A 20,943-nucleotide genomic window follows, 5' to 3' on the forward strand; every position below is an offset into this window, starting at 1 on the left:
TATGAAATGAAATATTTTTCACCAAAAAACTGAATCCGAATAAGATATTTAGCAAAAGAATTTCTTTAATGTGAAAGATTGACTCTAAAGATTGCTCTGGTAAAATGGTGTTTAAACCATCATTTGAAAAATTTTGTACAAAATTAAAAATAAAAATAAAATAGATTTCTGAAAAAAATTTTACACTAAAAATATCAAACTCTACATAATAAACACTTTTTTTAGATCTTTGACAGAGTAAACATCTTTAGTTTTTGGGCAAATAATATCACCATTACCCTCAGATGCAATACTTTGTATAGAACATTCTCCATAAACATAACCATTGGGCAACATTAATGGGTGATTATGTTCATTCATTCGTTCTCCACTTATGTTGCAAATCAAACGAGACTGGCTTGAATGAGCAAAAGGTAATGGCTTGGAAAGATCATTAAAAAGTCTATTACAGACAGGACAGTCTTGACTTTGTTCTTCTTTATGAAAACAATGAGGTGTTTTTAGTGATGCTAAACCACACTGCAATACTATTTCCATTATAGATTGTGAGTCTAGCTGATGTAAAGCAAAGTTCTCCTTGCGAAATTGTTCTACAAGTAAGTCCCAACGTGTTTCAGAAAACAAATCTTTATAACGTTTTATCTGTGTTTCTACTTTAAAAGCAAGGATTGCCATAACTGTTTTTTGTGTTTTAAATGCATCAGTCACATCACTCAAATTACTGAAGTGTTTTCGAGCATAATTAACAGCTTGCAATCTCTGGTTATTTTTTACAAGTTCAATAAACTCTTGGATTCTTAAATTCAATTCCAAAGTACTTTGGAGCTTTTTCAACTTAGACTTATTATTATGACACCATTGCAAACACAATGTAGGACTCTTTGCTTTTAATGATTTCTCAACATCTCTTGCAACTAAAAAAACATCCAAGTCAACATAGTCCTTAACAAAAGACTTTTCTGCTAATTGCATGGCTGTCTCATGATGACCACAATGTAGGAAATAGTTTACAAGCATTCTATCAAGTAAATTTCGCCTAGCTGCTGTACTACTATGATTTTTACTGATGTGTTCCAGCCTACGCTGACATGTATTAAGTCTAGCTTCCTCTTGTTCAACGCTATAAATGGACCTATCTTTCAGATTTCTTAGATGCTCTAACAAACCATCAAATTCTTTTATAACTTCTTCAACTGATACCTTACTCTTAGTTGAAAGTTTTTTTAACTTGTCACTGTCTGAACTAACATGGGAGACCTCACGATCAATAATTTTCTGGGCATTTCTAAATGTCTTGTTCAGTAGCTCATATGGAACAATAAGAGTGGAATATTCTAGTGATTTTATATCAGACATTATTTTTGGAATCTAAATTTAAATATTTAAGTATAGAAAAAGTTTTACATTAACAGCTTGTATCTTAACTCATAACTTTTTATTGTTAGTCATGAAAACAAAACTGACACCTCTATTACAAGTTTTCTTAAGATATTGCAATTTCGGCGCTATAAAATTCCTACAAAAATAGTACATACATATATATATATATATATATATATATATATATATATATATATATATATATATATATATATATATATATATATACATATATATACATATATATATATATATATATATATATATATACATATATATACATATATATATATATATATAAATCATACGTGTATATATAATTTAAAAGACTTTCACCTTCTTTATAAAGTAATGTTTTATCTTTAGATACAAAAAACTTACATTTACCTATTTTATACTGCCATCCATCAGGCCTATCATTACCATCCAAAAATATTATTACACTAAAAATTTTTTAAACATAGCAGTAATGGAATGTTACTGCTATTCAAAGACTACATACAATCTTCTTTTTTAGTATCTAAAATTAACTTTACTGATACTAAGTCCTGAATTGCCATACCATTTGATTTAAACACTCTTATTTTATTCCAGTCAACATCTAATGTTTTGTTTACAACATTGCCAAGCTCACCATGTATTTTTGCTTTAGATAAAATAATATCACCTGCAGATGCATATGCTCCTTCTTCTGTGTCTGTAAATACTTGACTATTGAGCATGATTTCATCATCTAACTCTCTCTGATTACTTAGACAGGCACCAAGAGTATTTATAAGACAACCTTGTTTTACCCATCTTTTAAAAAGAATAGGAGTAGTACTTGTAGTAGCAGTAATAATTACATCAGCGTCTTTGACAGCTTCCTCAACTGAATTGCATGGTATGCAATCATACTTAGCTGCAAAAGCATCTCGTTGTGACTTTGATCTACTAAATACTCGGATCTCTGAAAACTGTTTAAAAGTTGACAACAACTGAACATGACTTGTCCCTTGATGACCAGTTCCAATAATTGCTAAAATCTTGTCAGATTCTCTAGATAAATGGCGAATTGCAACTGCTGTAGCAGCAGCAGTTCGTTTATCTGTTACAGAGATTGCATCTACGACAGCTTTAGTTGATCCACTAACTACATCAAATACAACAATTAGACCTTGAATAACAGGCAAACCAAAATCAGCTTCATTAAATTGGTTTAGAGTAAGAATTTTACATATACCAATCTGATGCACAAGAGAAGTTGATGGCTTTATCAACAAGCTATTGCTATCAGTTATATTAATGAGCATTCTTTGAGGTTGTTTAAAACCAGGTTGTTTTGAGCTGAAGGAAACAAAACTTTCTTCTATAACTTTAATAAGTTTTTCAGTATCAGTGGATAAACATGTATTCACATCATTGGCATTGTAAAATTTTAGCCCAGCTAAATCCATTTTTAGTTAAAAATAGAATAGTGTATGAAATCCTATTTATCTAAAATAAATTTTCAGCATTAAACTGCACTGTAGCAACTTTTATTATTATAACATAGTCCAACTGTTTTCTGAAAAAATTAAACATTAGCAACAAAATTAGTTGTACAAATCATTTCAAAATGTTTTGAAAAATTTGATTTGATGATGATTGATGCCAAGATTGTTAGAAAGTATTCCATTGAAAATAGGTTACATTTATTAGAGATATATAAGGTTAATATAAAAGGTAATAAGACATGTACACGATTGGGAAAATAGATGGAAGTGAGATACATAGTAGAAGTAATATGGTGAGATAGGCTTTCCTGTAAAGAAGTGGTTAAGAAAAAAAGTTTTAAAAAAATGAGGAGAGAATAGAAAAATGACAATCGATTGTTGTTGGTCAAAATATGTCTGAGATGGTTTTATCAGATAAACATCTTTTAAACTAAGTTAAGCATTTAAAATATTATCTTTCATTTAGAGTATACTACTTATTAGATCAACATAGTGTACATAATATAAACGCATACATAAATACGTAATTTTTAGATGAAGATTTTACTAGATACTTCTTTCAACCCTTTAACCAGTTGTTTTATTTTATCAGAAACTAAAAACTTCTGAAAGGGTAAACAATGTTGCTTCTGCTGTAGCAATTTTTCTGTAAATAATTTGTTTTTATTGCATAAGGACTTGTAGTAGCATAAAAAAACGATCCACTTTTTAACGAATATTTAAGTTCAGTTTCTTTGACGTTTCTATTCGGACCTGAAACAAGAAAATCAACCAACACGCTTTTTAGTGATTATTTTTAAATCGTAAGTATTTTAAGAACTTTGCTTTAAGCGCATGTATTTTAATACCAACGTTTGTCCGCTTTCGTCGTTAAGGCTGGTAAACAGATAATTGAACGAAATATCCATCTCGCTAAAGAAAACCCAATTTCTTGCCTGAATGTGATGAGCAGTTTGACAACCATACTTATTCATGAGAATTTAGACCTCGTTTATTTCAAGATAGAAAATTTTTTTTTTTCTACTTTATTCTCTGTTTTTTTTAATATCATATATGCAATAATAATGCTACTTTTTGTATTGTTACAAAAGGTAAAAAAACCTTTTCGGCGAATTTTACACCTGTTCATTCGTGCTGTTAAGTGAACTAGCTGTGTTTTGAAAAGTTTTTTTTAGGTGAATTAAAGGTAAAAAGAATTAAATTATATTATTTGAGTTTTATAAAATTATTTAACAATATTTTCTTAAGGTCAAGAGCTAAAATTTTTAATTTTCAAGAGCGAATAATTTTTGAAATGGTTGATGTTCCCAGGTTCTGGAATATCAATCTGACATGCTACAGAGTATTCACGTTTTGTACAGATTTTGATGCATACCTATAAGGTGGTTTGGGTAAAGAACCTAATTTTAATTCCAAATTTGGATTCCTTTGGTCTATTTTTGCTCATTACAGTTCACTGTGTAATAGAGTAGATATTTTTCTATAAATGTTAAAGCCTTTTGTCAGCCTTTTGTCAGACTTTTGTCAGCCTTTTGTCAGACTTTGTCAGCCTTGAAGACTGTATGACCTTCAAGTTAATCTTGATGTTATGGTATTTTCTCCTCACATTCAAAAATTTTAAACTTCTTGTGTTTTTTTTTAAATTATTTGCTTTCCAGCTCTTCTCAAGGTTTTCTTTTTTTATTTGCTTTTTTCATTCCCTTTTTGAAATTTTCTCTGTAAATTTTTGTTTGTTTTGTTTTTATCTTAACAGAATTTTTCGAATGAACAAGCTCCCATTTTGGTATGCAAATAAAGTCTTAAAAAATTCTTTTTATGATTGTTTTATCACAACTAGTTGAAACTAGAGAATAAATCAAGCTTAACACAACATAATAAACCACGTTTGTTACATTGTGCTGAAACTTTTCGAGAACGCTGAGAAATCAACATTTTTTGAAATTTCTTTTTTCTTTTTAAGCAGGAGAAATTGATTGCAACTTTTTGACTCGATGATTTTCAAATTTTTATTAATACACGGAATTCAATCACACAAAAAACTTGTAGCTAGCTTAATTGAATAAATAAGCTAACTACAAGTTAGGTTAATTGAATAAATAAGCTGTAGTTAGGTTAATTGAATAAATAAGCTAACTACAAGTGGAGCGGTGTGACCTAATTATACAAAATTAATATTTAAAGTTCAAATTGAACGAAAAAAAATCACATTTAAATTCTATTACCACGTAAAAGTCGTTAAATTTTAGAAAATTTCTTTAATTTAAAGTTAAATACGGAAGAATATCGGAAATCATGAAATCATCTCCAAAAGATCTTTATAAATCTTAATCTCTTCAAAAAAAAACCATGAAAATAATAGAGACTTAAAATGTAGGCGCTTTTATTCAAAAAATGATGCAATTATTTCATTATTAGTGCAATCAAAATGCATTCATAAATTTACTTTATTTACACCGTGACCGATTAACACCCCAAACTAATAACCCTTGGTTAACCTATTTTAACCTATTAATGAAGATGGAGGTCGTTAGCCGTGGTAAAGGCAGATCAACATTAAAACACAATGCAAGTTTGTGTAACTGTAAAATGTAAAAAAGTTTTGGGCAAAATTTTAGCAACTTTTCTAGAGCACCTTCTGCTCCTCTCGAGATAAGTCCTAATTTCCTGTTTAAAATGATAGCAAATTTGAATAGACTTGTTACAAAATTTATAAATAACCAAATTAATATTTGTCATGATATTGATACGGTTTAAAACTAATGTTAATGGCTGCTATAACTATTTTTCTGCTAACTAATAATGAATAGCTTTTTTTAGCGAAACAAACTAAAATGTTGACAAGAAGATAAGTTTTTGCCAACCAGTTCCAATCATTTGTTAGATACTGCCAATCAGTCTTTATCTTCATCATCAACGCTAAAACCTGAAGACGTCCATAACCATTTAAAGAGATGATTGTATTGGTAATATATTGGTATTGATATAAAACCCTTTGGAGCATCAAGGCAAAAACAAGTTTGATCTCAGGTTTCTCTGGAACAGATGGTTGGAGAACAAGAAAATCTGGTGGAAAACATGGCAACTTCTTGGATCGTCGATTTGATATTGAGTCACCTCGCTCGGAAAATTATGCTTAGCGATAAAGAAAAAGAAAGGACAAGCGAAGTTAGACAATGACTAAAAACAGAATATTGAGGGAGATGTTATTGTTGCAGAAGTAGTTGTCAGTTTAAAATAGGGCTGGATGATGAACTTCCCACATTTACTTCAACACTATTTACTCTACACCTCCTTAAAAGAATTATCATATGCGAGGAAATTAAATCTGCAGCAAACATATTAGTTCAAGTGTGAAGTAAAATAAGGCAGTAATATTTTAATTTCAGCAAAAAAAACTCTTTGGCAGTGAAACAATGATATTCAGAAAAGCTTTCATTTTTGGGATTCACGCAGACAATTTGTCTAACTATTAACCAAAAAATGCCGAAATACCATGACTAAACTTGACATTTTAGCATATGGTAATGTAAGCATATATTATGCAAATATATATCATGCAAGCTGGTTTTATTTGGATTGTTTTCTTTGATTTGTTTTTAAAATAGCAACCATAAATGTGAATTTTTCAGTATTTTAACTAAAAAAAAAGAAAGATGTTTTAAGCAATAATATGAGAATTGTCTTGAGGCTTTAAGGAGACTTTAGAAAAAATATTATAATTTTGTGAAAAATGACTTAAATTGTTACAAATTTTCCCATTCTAAAACAATTATAGGAAAAAGTTCAATTTAGTTGCTTTCTCGCACCTCTATTACAAAACGCTTTTATTTAACTGCTTATTCATACCAAGAGCGGTGCCGCGTGTGTTGGAGGGGCTAAAACCATTACTTCACTGAATTCATTAAAAAAATATTTGGTCTTAAATTCTTTGGATTTTAATTTTATCAAAGCATAGATAACATAAAATATGTAATATTTATAATATCAATAACATAAATAAAATATATACGAAATATATATATTATTTGGGGCCAAGAACTACATAAATATGTATCAGCTCCTAACGTCCACTCACTGCTCTCCATATTTTCATATTATAAAGACCAGTGAGTAGACGTTTCATTACAAAAATTAAGCCATTGGATGCCAGTAGGCTGCTACTAACATGATGTCTAACGTGGGAATATGATGACGAACTTTTTAGTGGAAAGGAAGGAAAAACCAGACGGTTTTTTAGTTTTTTTGACGGTAAAGTGCAAAACCAGACGGTTTTTTAGTTTTTTTGATGTTTATGCTGATTAAGATTTTGTTCCCTTTTTTGTTACGTTTGAAGAGTGTAACATTTTCTTCCAGGGATTCAAAATTGTATCTGCTTACCGCGCATTGCTATTGGTTTAATAAGTATTTTGTTTACTTTCTATTGATTGGTTTGATTCGACACTTATCTTTCACCAAGTATTTACCGAATGAAACAGTTTGCGAAATATCTCAATCTTTTTCGATTTAATTTATTAGCTCTTGTGTTTGCTTCTTAATGCAAATAACATTTACCAAATTTAAAAATGTAAATAACGTGCTGAGTAAGGCAACGGAAAGAGAGGCCGAGTATCAGTTTTTAGTAAATATCCTGCACACGAATGGTTGCAATACCCAATTCAATCTTTATTCAGCACGTTCTTTTCAATACTATATAGTAAGTCTTGGTAATCAATAGCTTATTTTGGTAATCAGCAAAGACGTGAAAATTATAGGATATATGTTATGGACTTCATTTAAAAAATAATTATGCAGAAACATCCCATTTCTCTCTCAAAAAATCTCTAGTTGGTTACCACATATACCACTTCAAATAACGATTTAGGAACTGTCTTCATATTGTTTTTTTTTTTTCGTATATTATTTAAATGGCCTATTTTTAAACGTAAAGGGATTTTTTTTTTAAATAAATCTCAACGGTCAAAGTTCGTTGCCTGGAACATCTTCTTGTTTGGAGTAAAATTCAAATCCGTGCAGAAATTTTAATCTTCTTTTATATATTTGATGTTGAACTTGATGACTTGTCAAATAACTAAATACGACAGATTAATCAGTGCTTCTCACATTTTTAATTCCTCTTCAGTTGTTTGAAATGACACAAAAAAACGCCGAAATGTTTTGTCTTTAATAAGCAAACATCTTTCAAAACATCTTGTAATAAAATAAGAACAATAAAAGTACAACCATCGTCAAGATTGTTCCTTTAGTAAAATATCTATGATCTTGCAAATTCTGAAGAAACCTTTCGAAAATTGTATCTCTTTCAACTTTGAGAAAGTCGTCATCGCCAGTGCTAAAGTGGTCGACAATACTTTTCTATAATTTACAATCAAACACATCATATTAACTGAAATTGTTCAACTCATTACAACTTGCATTAAAACTTTTATTTCCCATTTTATAGTTCATTTAAAGATTAAAATTAATTTTTAAGTTAAATTTAATAACGAGATTAAATTCATTAGAGAATTACTATGTATTTTACAATTCATTAAACATCAGTCATAACTAAATATAATATGCATAATATCATAAAGAGTATAAAACGTTCATAATTCAGAGATATTTGCTATACTTTACCGTGTTTTGAATTTTTTGTTTTTTACTAAAAAATCATTGACTTTACATTTTATGATTATTAACGCCTCATTCATTGAAACATTGTGATTTTTAGCACCTCATTCATTGATTTATTGAAGCATTAGTACCTCAATGATTGATTCGTTAACACCTCATTCAGTGTTATTCGTGCTACTCATGCACTTACTTCAATCACCTAAACGTTTTGCTTATTCATGAAGCATATAGTAAAGCAAACGGAGTTTTGTTAAAAGCAGATGATTTTATGGTGTGACCACGTAGCATTTGATGTGATGTTTTTTTTTTTTGTTGTTTTTTTTTTGTTGTTTTTTTTTTTTTTTTTTGGATTTATAAATGAAATAAAATTTATCCAGGGTTCGGAGTCTAATTTCTATAATTTTGAAAATGGCGTCTTTTTAAAATATGCATCGTTTTAGTTTTATAAACAAAATAACGGTTATTGACAAAACAATATTGATTCAAAAGATGTTTTTTCATTTTGAATTATTGATATCTTCAACGCAATATTAAAAAAAATAGTTTGTTTAAAGAATTGCTTTTAACTTGTCATCAAAGAGGATGAAAACGTCGAAGAGATCTTTGAAGCGTTTGCCAGCTTGACTTTTATTTAAATATTAAAAAAAAAAAAGAGCGGTATTGCAATAAGTTTCTTTTATAATAATAAAAAACTTACCCAACCTCCTTGCATTTTAATCCAATACGAAAGTTTTTTCATTACAAAAATGCTAAACCAATATATTATTCTCCCAATAAGATCATTCTTTTTATATCGCATGACATCTAAGGCTAGTCCACCAGTAAACGCAAAAAAAGCGATTATTTTTGCCCACGTTATGCTTTCTGAAAATAAGTGCGTTCCAAATTTATTAAATGAGTCCCAAACGACAATCTCACTTTCGTAATTTAAATTTAAATGCACCGATATTTTGTTAAATAACTTTGGATATTTCATTTCAAGGATCAACCCCATGTTTTTGACAACGTGATGGAATTCTTCAGCATTTGGATAGGAGTCGTTATACTCTTTCATTCCTGATCTCCCTAATCTCGCTTCGATGTAATCTTCACAAAGCCTTTGCGATGTTATAGTTATTTCTTCAACAGAATTCGGTTCAATTTTAGGTAACGCTTTACCAAACAGCATTGTTATCGATTCCTCTCTAGTAATTCGTCTCTGCTTCGTCGGCTGTGAAATATTTTTCGCTTGCCATAACGACAAAACTTTCTCTAGAGCTCGACTTTTATTATTCTCTCCGTTGGATATCATCACAAAAAAATATGTGTAAATATTTTCCCAGGCGTTATCTGTTTTAAAAACAACATATATATATTACAAACTTCAGTTTGTATCTTATTAGCATACTACATATCGCGACTTGTTTCAGTGTTGATCCGCCACACCGCGAAATCTTTTAGAGAAGATGAAAAAATGACTGTTACATTACATTGATAAACGATGTTAATACGGCGCACAGATCTTCTTCGTACACTGCGAAACAGGAAATTGCAACTGTAAGGTAAATAAGTTCCGTGTATAATTTGAAATAACCTGTAAAATCGTGCGACGATATCTTTTCACTTTGAAAAACGAATGATTAATAATTTATTTGCACTTACGTTGTGTTCGTGCGCTCTGAAAAAACATTTTTTAAAAAGACATAGGCCGTCTTATAAAATTAGGTACGTCTTTTGAAAGATTTCATATCTTTGAACGGCTAAGCAAGAACTTTGGTTTATTGAAAATATATATACTACCACCAGCCGAACGTTGTTATCGCCGCCGTCTTTTAACAGCGATATTTTTTTATTTTAAAATATTCGTAAAAGTCTTTTAAAATTCTCGCAAAAGTCTTTTAGTGTTTGTCAAGAAAAACTCCTCCTCTTTTTTTTTATAAAGAAATTTTTGCGCAAATAATATTCTTTAACGTTTAATTTCAACATAATAAACATTGTTTGAGTTCAAGGTTTTACTGATTTTCGGAAAGATTTCAAACATTTTAACTAATGCAAACACAAAATTATGAAACCACGAAAATATTTTTTTTTCCAAGCAAATGTTTATACCTATCAATTGCTTTTCGAAATTGCTGTTTTATAAATATTTGCTGTTTATACAAACAAAATTTATAACATATAACATACAATTAATAACAAATAAATATGAGGATGTTTTATGATGGATGTACAACATCCTGCGTTAACTTGTTTTCCAGATTCGAACCATTAAAACTAAGTACGATTATGTTCATGTGAACAACTTTCTATTTGTTTTTATAAAAATTGGAATTTTTATTACATTTTTTTTTTTTTAGTTTTTAAGTGTTTGCTGGATAAAAGTTAATTATATGAACATTCGTGTGATTATTCGTGTGGTTATTCATGTAATTATTTTTACAATCATACGCCATGTTCCCTCAGCACTTTCAGGCTAGAGTTCGAAATGACAGATCGAAAAAATGAAATCAGTCAGTTTCTCTTGAAATTTTATCTGTATTTTTGAGATTTTAAAATCCTTGTTGATCATTTTAAAAACAAAGCTCTTTTAAGAAATCGGCCTTTTTCACCTCGATAATGAAAGAACACAGATCAAAATACACGCAATCAAACTTCAAAAGTATAAAGTTTGAATACTTCAGCGATAGCATAAAGCGTTTTTATAAAAGCGTCTTATAGTAAACAGACTCTCGAAAGACGACTTTTTTTAATCCTTTATTAAGAATTTACACCAGCCAATTCACCAAAAAAAGCTAACTATATTCAAATATAACATTCAGCTTATTAAGAAGAATTTTAGCAATCTCTTCAATGAAAGCATTTGCTTTTTTAGAAAACGCAATGACATTTATGAAAATGAAAGTTTTTAAAGATTAATGGTGTTGAATGGGTTTTCAAAAAGTAGAAGCATAAGACGTGATATAGATGTGATTTTTTCTTTTTTTTTTTTTTTTGCACGACAGGAACTGTTTCTCTACAACTGATATACGATTTGGAAGTGCCGTAATTCAAAAATCTTTTATATATGAGAATTATAAAAAACGTACCGGAAAATTTTATTAAAAAGATAGGCGCATAAAGTTTCAAATCGATTTGGCTCGTCAAACCAAACTGTTAATAACACCAATCATGAAAAAGTAAAGTTTCTTAAAAGATTATTTTTTGGTTCTTTGTGATAAACTTTCACCGCTGACCAAAACTCATTGGCTGCAGAATGCCTCTTAAAGTCCGTATGTTGCGTGATCACTTTAAGTAACTTAAAGCTTTCATTGTAACTTATCAAGGAAAACTTCACATCTTCATCAAGATGTGATGTACTTTAAACGTTTTTATCAAGGGAAGGAGATTGATGGAGGACTATATTTGGCGATAATAAGAGAAAGTCCATTCAATCACAGGAGAAATACGAAAAACATTTCTTTGGGATATTTCAAAACATTTTTATACATTCTGTTTCATTGATTGTTTTAAATGATTTTCTTGTGGAAAAAAAAGCTGATTCAAATTCATAACTTAAATTTGTTTTACTGACGCAACAAAATTTTTTTCAAATTTAATAGTTTTTAGTAAATTGTTGAACGTCTAAAAATTTACAGAATCTTTCCGGAAAATAACTCCTCAAATTAGCATACATACGTATAATCGATGGCTATTGGCCTATTTTAGTTTTGTTGTGATTTTATTATTATTATTATTATTATTATTATTATTATTATTATTATTATTATTATTATTATTATTATTATTATTATTGTTATTATTATTATTATTATTATTATTATTATTATTATTATTATTATTATTATTATTATTATTATTATTATTATTATTATTATTATCATTATCTTTATTATTATTATTATTGTTGTTATTATTATTATTATTATTATTATTATTATTATTATTATTATTATTATTATTATTATTCATTATTATTATTATTATTATTCATTATTATTATTATTATTATTATTATTATTATTATTATTATTATTATTATTATTATTATTATTATTCATTATTATTATTATTATTATTATTATTATTATTATTATTATTATTATTATTATTATTATTATTATTATTATTATTATTATTATTATTATTATTATTATTATTATTATTATTATTATTATTATTCATTATTATTATTATTATTATTCATTATTATTATTATTATTATTCATTATTATTATTATTATTATTCATTATTATTATTATTATTATTCATTATTATTATTATTATTATTCATTATTATTATTATTATTATATTGTTTCAGAAAATTTTGATAATGATAACCATTTGTATTAAAAAATGCTAATAAAGATTGAGTATTAATATGCATAATAATTTCGTTATAATTTACCCCTGGCATTTTTTTGATGGATTATCTAAGAACTATTTAGCACCGCTCTTTGTTTTAAAGCGTTTAACGTTTATTTACTATTTTTGCTCAAGTTTTTTGTCAACCGTTGAAGTTACTCACGCTTTAAAACAATTTGAACTTTATTTTTACTTTGCTGTCCATATTTGTTATCATAATTTTTATACTGCTGCAGCTATTATTGTTAAAATATAATTTGAAATATTTAGTAATGCTTTCCAAAAAACATTTTTTATACTTTTTGTGTTTTGTCTTTTTTCCAGCCAATAAATTAGTTATCATTATTAATTAGTCATTACATGTATTGAAAAAGATTTTCATTATTTATACAATGGAATTTTAAAAAAAAGAATCATAGTTTTATTCTTTTAAATATGAGTTCTAAAAAAAGAATTTCGGGATAGAAAGCTGTGAAAGAAATAAGTTTAAAAAATATAAGAAAAAAAACCAACTCAAGTATAGTATGTAATCGAATAATACATAAACTCAATTATAGTATGTAATCGAATAATACATAATCGAATAAATTTTCTTCAGAATTTAAATCAATTATCAAAGCAATATTTTGAAGCTTCAAGCTACTTGATAATCAGCTTGTTGCAGTTATTTATTTTGAAGCTTCAATCTATGTCGATAGTCGGTTTGTTGCAGGTATTTATGACAACTGAGGGGGGTTCCTCGTTCTTTTTCCTACTAAACGTAAACTAATGAAAAATAACAATCTTATTAAAACAATTTTGCTTTACATCAAATTAAAAAACTGCCGAAAAAAGTAAACAAATACGTAAACGAACTTAACATAAATGGCTCGTTTTCGTTTGTTATAAAATTATATATAAACTAAATAAAAACCATTTGTTTGAATCCTAGTTGTTAATCAAAAATAATCTATCATTCTAGTAATAAATCAAATATATTTAATATATTTTTCGTCAATATCAGTCAAGTCCAGTTATGATGTTTTCTGAAAATACCTCTTCTCCAATATAATGTAACTTTTTTTTTTTTGCCTTTTGATTATAAATTACAAAAAAGACAACTTTTTCAAAAGTTTACTAAAAAATACTTTTTTAGCCTTTAAAATTCCAAATTGTTGGCCAAGAAAAAAGGCTGTTAAATGTATTGGTAAAACTATAACTGAAAGTTCTAAAAATATCGTCTACCAGCAATAAAAACCTTTTACAATGAGATTTAAAATAGGTTTTTTTTTAAATAGGTTTTAATAGATAATACTTCTAAAAAACAAAATGGGGTCTTGATGAAAATTTAATAGCAGGTAGTTATAAAGTAAAAGAATTTAATATCAACAATTAGTTAATTTAACTAATTTTTGACTTTAAATCCTTTTATTTCATGTCATTGTGGTATTCCACAATTAGTGTTAGGAAATAATCACCCTGCAAAAAAAAAACTCATCAATTACGCCTCCTCTTAATTCATTAAATTACCGCCCGCCCAACCTCCCCCCATCCTCTTTAATTCTAATTGTTCAACAGAGTATTGTTCAGGAGAGCGTTTTTTTTTAAGCTTTTGATTTAATATTCGACTTCGTAAGTCAAATTTTAACGGCTCCCAATATGATGACACATTATCTTTTAAAAATATAAGTTGGGTTTGTTCTGATAAAATGAAGGCAAGTGAATTTTCAGAGGTTTGGTGTACTTCAGTCATTTTGATAAAAAATGTTTGTTAGGTTTGTTCTGCCAAAAAAGGGATATGTTGGAATAAAGTGTTCATTTATCCTCGCGTAGATTGTATAAAAAATATCTGAACAAATTTTTAAAGTCCCGTCGCTTAATCTTTTTTCAGATAACGCCCACAATCATATGGCTCGGTTAGTAGCTAGTTTAGTTATTAAAGGTTAGTATTAAAGCTGTATTAGTATTAAAGCTGTCGGTTATATATATATTAGTATTAAAGCTGTCGGTATTAAAGCTCTATTTTCTTGCTCTAGCACAAGAAAAAAGTTTTGTTTTCCCTTTTTTTTTTTTTTTTTATGATTCGATGGTTGAGTGTTTTTACTTTCTTAACAACTTGATCTCCATCAGTGTTTATTAATTTTGCTTTACTCTACCCGCTCTTACAAAATTGAAATACGAATACTTATCGTTTGTTAACTCATTTTGAAATGCATAAACAAATCGGTGTGAAAAGTTTTTCAAACTTTTTGTGGACCTTTGCTATTTTCAGATTTGGAAATGTCAGAGCTTCTAAAAAAACTTTAACAAAAAATGTTCATAAAATACAAATACATATGTTGACCATAAAATATTATCATGCAAAAATTTTTTTATGTAAAATGATAATTGCTGCTTTAAACTGAACCCGTCAAAAAGTTTTGAAAATCAGTAATTTGAAAAATGTTTTTCTTCGGTATTAATAAAAAAATACGTCGATAAATACGTGGATAAAAATGGTTGCTTCAAGATTTTTTAATAGATGCCATACTGAGAAACTTATGTAAAAAAATTTGATTGCTTGATCAAGTTTGCAAAATGTCTGAAAATTTAAAAAGTTAGCTTAGCTTTTTCTGAAATGACAAGGTTTAAGGCTACTTCAGTTGCAACATGAGTGGTTTGACGGATTCCTTGATCAAATTGTTGATATACAATTTTTGATAATGATATGCTTCTTCATGCCAAGCAATAAATACTACTTGGATGGGCTGTGTCAAATATGACTTGGAGTGACAAATCCAAAAACTTTCGCAGCATATTAATCAACAATATACAGAAGAAAACCGATCAACAAAACATTTTTCTTACACAGGTTGAGAAAAACGAAATACTCGTTTTTAAGCTTTGAGGGTTCAATAAGCTTTGAGGATTCCTAAGAATGAAAAATTTGAGAAACTCATTCAGGAATAGAAAGAAATCCTTAATCTCAGAATAAAAGCAGAATAAAATAGAGTATAAACTCTAAAAATTGAGTATAAATAGCGTAATACCATTCGAGAGTAACAACATTTCTTGCTTCGAAGAAAGGTTGTTACTCTCGAATGATGTTATGTTATTCTCATTATTGTTGGACATAAGCAACAGATTTCTGTTTTACATCAGCAGTGAATGGTCAAGATCATTTCCATTCATCTCTTCGTAATGTCAGTGTCACAGTGTCATTAGTGAATATTATGACCAAGTGTGATATTTAAAGTACAGACTTTCAATGCACTAGTAAATTAGCATCAAGTCATAGAACAAGAAAAAACGTTAGTTCTAGAAAAAATATAAATATGCATTAAAAACCTAGATAATTTTATATAAATTTTTTGGTGAAAAATAACGAAATTTTTAACTAATTTAAATTGAAAGTATTTTATTTATCTGAAAATTTTTCCCTATTTGTAACGCTTTATTTAAAACTCAGTTTTCGGTATCTTGGAATATAGTTCATTGGGGACGGTTTCTAATAAGTTGCTAGTAAAACAAGCTGACAAATCTATATGAACAAATTTTTATAAAAAGGAAATTGGGACTATTTCATGATTAGAAGATATCTAGTTCTTTGAGAAAAGGGGTCATTCATAAAGTACGAAGTCGCGTGGGGTTATGGGGTATTTGTCTTTTTCGTGACAAACTGTAAAAGAAATGGTAATTATTTTTTGAATGAAACATTTTTTTATGGTGTTAAGTACCAAATCTGCTCTAATTTTATGTGGTTATGTGCGAATACCCTATTACCCATTTCAAACACATTAAAAGTTTGTACTGCAAGCATAAACATTCAAGATATGATAAAATCTTCATTCTGACTCCACAGGTGTCACAATTAAAACATCATATCTAGCAAAAATAACTGCCATCGACATTCTAAGATGATACTTCATTTGTATCACTCTACTTTCATTCCAAAAATAGCATATTGCTTATTATCGGATGATTTTATTTGCTGTCAAATTGTAAAATGTCGAATTTTTTATCGCATTTTCTGGTTTTTTAAATGCATTCTTCGTTGCGTTGCACTATGAAGTTATGCATTGCTTCGAGTTTTTTTTTTTTTTTCTGGACACATTTTTCAAATATAACATTTTTATCGCACAAATCTTTTATCTCATTATGAAAACAAAAAATTAAAATCCGTTTTAAATATTTTTTCAAGAGCCCTTTTGCAACATAGGGGGAGGGGAGGAGGAAACTTCAACAAATAAATGGTATCTAAATATTTAATACAAAGCATTTTAGCTTACAGCTAATTTTTAAAAAAATTTAACTGCTCTTTATTTGTTATACTAAATTTATTTCTGTAATAAAATATATTAAAATAATAAAATTGTACGATTCACGGGTCAATTTTTTTGAAATTATTTAATTAAGAATTTTTATTCTAAATTAACTTGAAAATGGAACAGCAACAAACTTTTATAACTATTAGTTCAACCAATTTAGTTAAAGCTTTTTTTTAAAGCTACGTTCAAAAGTTATTTCTTTTCCACGAGTTGGATAAATCTTGGAATTCTGGGATCGCTTTCGTCTTTTTTACACTTAGGACTAACGTTTTTTAATTCTGTGACAATCGTTGTTGCTTGAATAAAATTTTCATTGACATTATTAGTATATTCTTGTACCCTAATTTTGCCATGTTTGATTTTTATCAAAGTTGTTTTAAATCTAAAAAAACAATTCTATTTAAAAGTTACTTGTTTAACGTAAAATGGGTGCCTTTCTCCAAAAATGTGTAAGTTTTTTTATTAAGTTTTCTTATTCTTTCGCTTTTGTAGTATGATGGCAAATAGAAGTTTCAAAGAAAAACAGCGTTACAAATATTTTATGTGCGCTAAGAATTATTGTATCAATTAGACCATCCATGACAAAAAGAAGCTGAGTAGTGAATAAACAGTGCAACCTATCTTTTTGACATTAGCACCATTAGCATCTTCAATTAAAAATACAAAAAAAAAAAAAAAAGCTACAAAATACAATAAGAACAAGTAGAATAAGATTATATAAGACCTATGTGTTATAAATGGTGTTTGGAAACTAATTTTGTTTGACTACAATAAAAATTAGTTTCCGAACACCATTTATAACACATAGGTAACACATTTGATAAATACAGAAATAAACATACAGCATTACATTAAAAGCAACACCGATGTTATTTGCATTTTTATTTTAATAAACGACTAAAAAGGTACTAATAGCTTCTTTTTCCGAAGATCAACCTAAGCCGCCGTAGTCACTGAGGTAAGTGCGGTAAAGGCTTTAAAAAATGCAAATTCTTTTCTTAAAAAAAAAAAAATCTCAATTCTTCTGTTTGTTCTCGTGTTCTTTTCCTTTGACTTCTCACCTTGATGCAACAAACTTTAATAAAGTTTTTAGTTAACCAAAATCTACTTCTTGTTGTTTCAGGCACCCAAAATATCTACAGGTTTTGTTTTTGCTCATTTTTCTTTGCGCACTTTGTTAACACATCTGCACAAACAGCTCAGATACTTACCTATATAAATATAGTTAGCTTCATTCTAGAGAATTCTTATCGACAAAATGATTTTTCTTTTTCTTCTTTCAGCTCACTTGGTTCTGTCGCAAGACTCTGAGGAAGGTGTCTATTTTTATTTTAAATGTTTTTGATGAGGTTTTTGATTTTTGGAAAATAAAGTCTCAATGCTTTATGTATTTTTGTATTTCAGTTTGTGAGGACAGTACATGGAGATGTCTTACGTGGAAGCATTATTGCAAGGATCCACAAAACAAATATTACATGGAAATAAACTGCAGACAAACTTGCGGATTGTGTCCAAGTACTTTTCTTATAAGAGCAGTCAATAATTCTTTAGCTGTTTTTGTTTTTGTTTTTTTTCAGTTGTTATAATACAATACTTTAATACTAATATAATACAATATAATATAATACAGTTTCATAAATATAGTTTAAAAGTAAAAACCAATTTTTATGCCCAATTAAGGTGTATTTTACGCTTTTTAAATCTATCGATTTAAATTTTGGCAATTTAAGATAAATATACATTGTTTAGCATGCGAAGATCTTGATTCAACTTGTGCGATTCGCAAAAGCAAATGTCAAGATCCCGCCAACAAAGCCTGGATGGAAAAGAACTGTCGGATGTCGTGTGGGATTTGTAAAAGTAAAAAAATATTTATCTTTGAGAACTTAATTATCTAAACTTTATGTGAGTGAAATTTTGTCATTTTTACCCTTTTCATATAAAAATTGAAAGGGAAACGAAATAGTTGAATTTAAAAGCTAGAACCTTTTTTTAGCGCAAGCAACTACTACCACTCCAGCACCACCTCCTACACCCACCTGGAAAGTCATACCGGCTGGTGCATTATTGTTTGTTTTTCTTTTTACTTACTTTTTTAAATTTTACTATTTTTTAAAGTTTTTTAAAGTTAACTGTTGCTTAAGCAACGTGACGAGAGATAATGAATTATATTAAGTAATGTTAAACTATATCAACTTTATTAAATTATAAAATAACCATAGGTAAATGCGGTGTTCCAAAAGTACAAAGTGGGCGTGTAATTAACGGCGTAGATGCTGTAAAAGGGGCTTGGCCTTGGCAAATACTGATTAGATTTATGGACGAACCTCATTGCGGAGGAACAATTATTAATCCGTTTTGGATTCTTACTGCAGCTCACTGTCTAGCCGATAAAGAAGCGCTGATTGCTCGTTTCGAAGTAATGTAAGATTGCAAACTAATTTGACACAACTCCAATATTTTTACTTAACTTCGATGTAAAAAGAAAGAAAAGAAATTCTCCAGATTGTAAAAAAGAAGCCAAGAAATGCAGAAATACTTTTCCAGAGAGAAATAGTTCACTTAGTTTTTATATATCTTTTTTCATCTCTTATATATCTTTTAGAGTTGGAGAGCATGATTTCGATAATAACACAGAAGGAACTGAAACATCAATTGGGGTTAGTAAAATCGTAGTACACAGCCAATACCAGCGAAATGTACTCGACTATGATGTTGGTTTGATAAAGCTATCTCGCCCTGTTCCCTTTGGAAAATATGCTGCAACAGCATGTCTTCCAGACAAAGGATACGAGGTTCCTGCTGGAACGAAATGTTTTATCACTGGTAAGTCGCTGTTGCGATTTAAGGGTGCGGTTTTCGCAAGAGAACGATTTCACGCACGTATTATACTTTTTACTAAATTTTTCTTATTTTAAAAATTGAATTATCTAATTGAAAATAACATTTCATTACTGCAGGCTGGGGCAAAATAAATCCATATTATTCAATGCATCACAAGCTTCAACAAGCAATGTTGCCTGTTGTCGACAGGAAGACTTGTCATTCTCTCAACAAAAACTTTACTTTGCTTGATGTAAGTTTGCGCAATAAACTCATGTTTATCTTCCATTGTTGAGTTTGATTGTGTTTCAAATGTTTTTAATGAATATTAATTTTCAAAAGGTTAACCAACGAATGATTTGCGGTGGACATGGTCCGTCAACACCAACTGGAGGTTGCCATGGTGATAGCGGTGGTCCATTCGTATGTCAAGCCGCTAACGGACAATGGTATTTGCAAGGGTCAGTAAGTTGGGGATCAGCACGTTGCAATACAAAAGAAGCTTACACAGTTTTTGCAAAAACGTCTTTCTTCAGAGAATGGATAGATAAGCAAACCGCGTGAAACTGATCTGTTTTTTGTAATTCATTAATTTTTTTATAAGTTGGTAATTGAGAAATTGCTAAAACGAGGTATTTAAAAATGTTTTTTCTTGTCTCCAAACCTAAACGCTTCTTTAAAATTTGAATTGCATAAGCTGAATGAAAAAATCTGAACAGATCAGGAAACCTATAAATTTAAAGATCGATTAAAAACAAAACAAATTCAAGTGTTTCGACATAAAGTTATGCAATATATGCAATGATTTTCACTATCAAATTGATCAAGATTTTAATCACTTTTGTTTCAAATGGTCCCTCGTTAACATAATGAAATTTTTGAACACAAGGTGTCTGGGTAATATTTCTGATAAATAGCTTATCTTGAGAGCAGCTGGATGATGAAAAAAACTTTAATTGAAAATCGAGTGTGAAAGAATTTATTTTGGAACGTGATGAATTTCAATAAACCCATCTCCTTTTA

At 28.6% G+C, this 20,943-nt stretch overlaps 4 protein-coding genes across 4 annotated transcripts; 1 reads left to right on the forward strand and 3 right to left on the reverse strand.

Annotated features, from left to right (window-relative positions):
• Window positions 1-78: 78 nt before the first annotated feature.
• Window positions 79-1,443, reverse strand: LOC145181834 (E3 ubiquitin-protein transferase MAEA-like). The gene has a single exon (XM_080057007.2). The coding sequence runs from the start codon at window positions 1,354-1,356 to the stop codon at window positions 202-204; it is 1,155 nt and encodes a 384-aa protein (XP_079913133.2). The 5' UTR covers window positions 1,357-1,443; the 3' UTR covers window positions 79-201.
• Window positions 1,444-1,726: 283 nt separating this feature from the next.
• On the reverse strand, window positions 1,727-2,928 carry LOC145181465 (ketimine reductase mu-crystallin-like). The gene has a single exon (XM_080056554.2). The coding sequence runs from the start codon at window positions 2,814-2,816 to the stop codon at window positions 1,875-1,877; it is 942 nt and encodes a 313-aa protein (XP_079912680.2). The 5' UTR covers window positions 2,817-2,928; the 3' UTR covers window positions 1,727-1,874.
• A 3,932-nt stretch (window positions 2,929-6,860) lies between these two features.
• Window positions 6,861-9,861, reverse strand: LOC145181618 (bcl-2-related ovarian killer protein-like). The gene is made up of 2 exons (XM_090099656.1): window positions 9,166-9,861; window positions 6,861-8,207 (listed from the first exon to the last, which is right to left on the reverse strand). Exons 1-2 carry the CDS (start codon window positions 9,757-9,759, stop codon window positions 8,034-8,036), a joined length of 768 nt encoding a protein of 255 aa, XP_089955782.1. The 5' UTR covers window positions 9,760-9,861; the 3' UTR covers window positions 6,861-8,033.
• On the forward strand, window positions 9,846-20,563 carry LOC145181600 (chymotrypsinogen B-like). Its single transcript, XM_090099654.1, has 9 exons — window positions 9,846-10,009; window positions 17,590-18,413; window positions 18,502-18,612; window positions 18,847-18,957; window positions 19,094-19,156; window positions 19,320-19,521; window positions 19,703-19,923; window positions 20,058-20,173; window positions 20,263-20,563. The coding sequence occupies exons 2-9, from the start codon at window positions 18,356-18,358 to the stop codon at window positions 20,482-20,484; spliced, it is 1,104 nt and encodes a 367-aa protein (XP_089955780.1). The 5' UTR covers window positions 9,846-10,009; window positions 17,590-18,355; the 3' UTR covers window positions 20,485-20,563.
• Window positions 20,564-20,943: the final 380 nt, after the last annotated feature.

Source organism: Hydra viridissima, unplaced genomic scaffold, assembly GCF_058129835.1.
Source record: "Hydra viridissima isolate aposymbiotic clone 2 unplaced genomic scaffold, HvirCarnegie_v1 scaffold_10, whole genome shotgun sequence".
NCBI classification, from domain to species: Eukaryota; Metazoa; Cnidaria; class Hydrozoa; order Anthoathecata; family Hydridae; genus Hydra; species Hydra viridissima.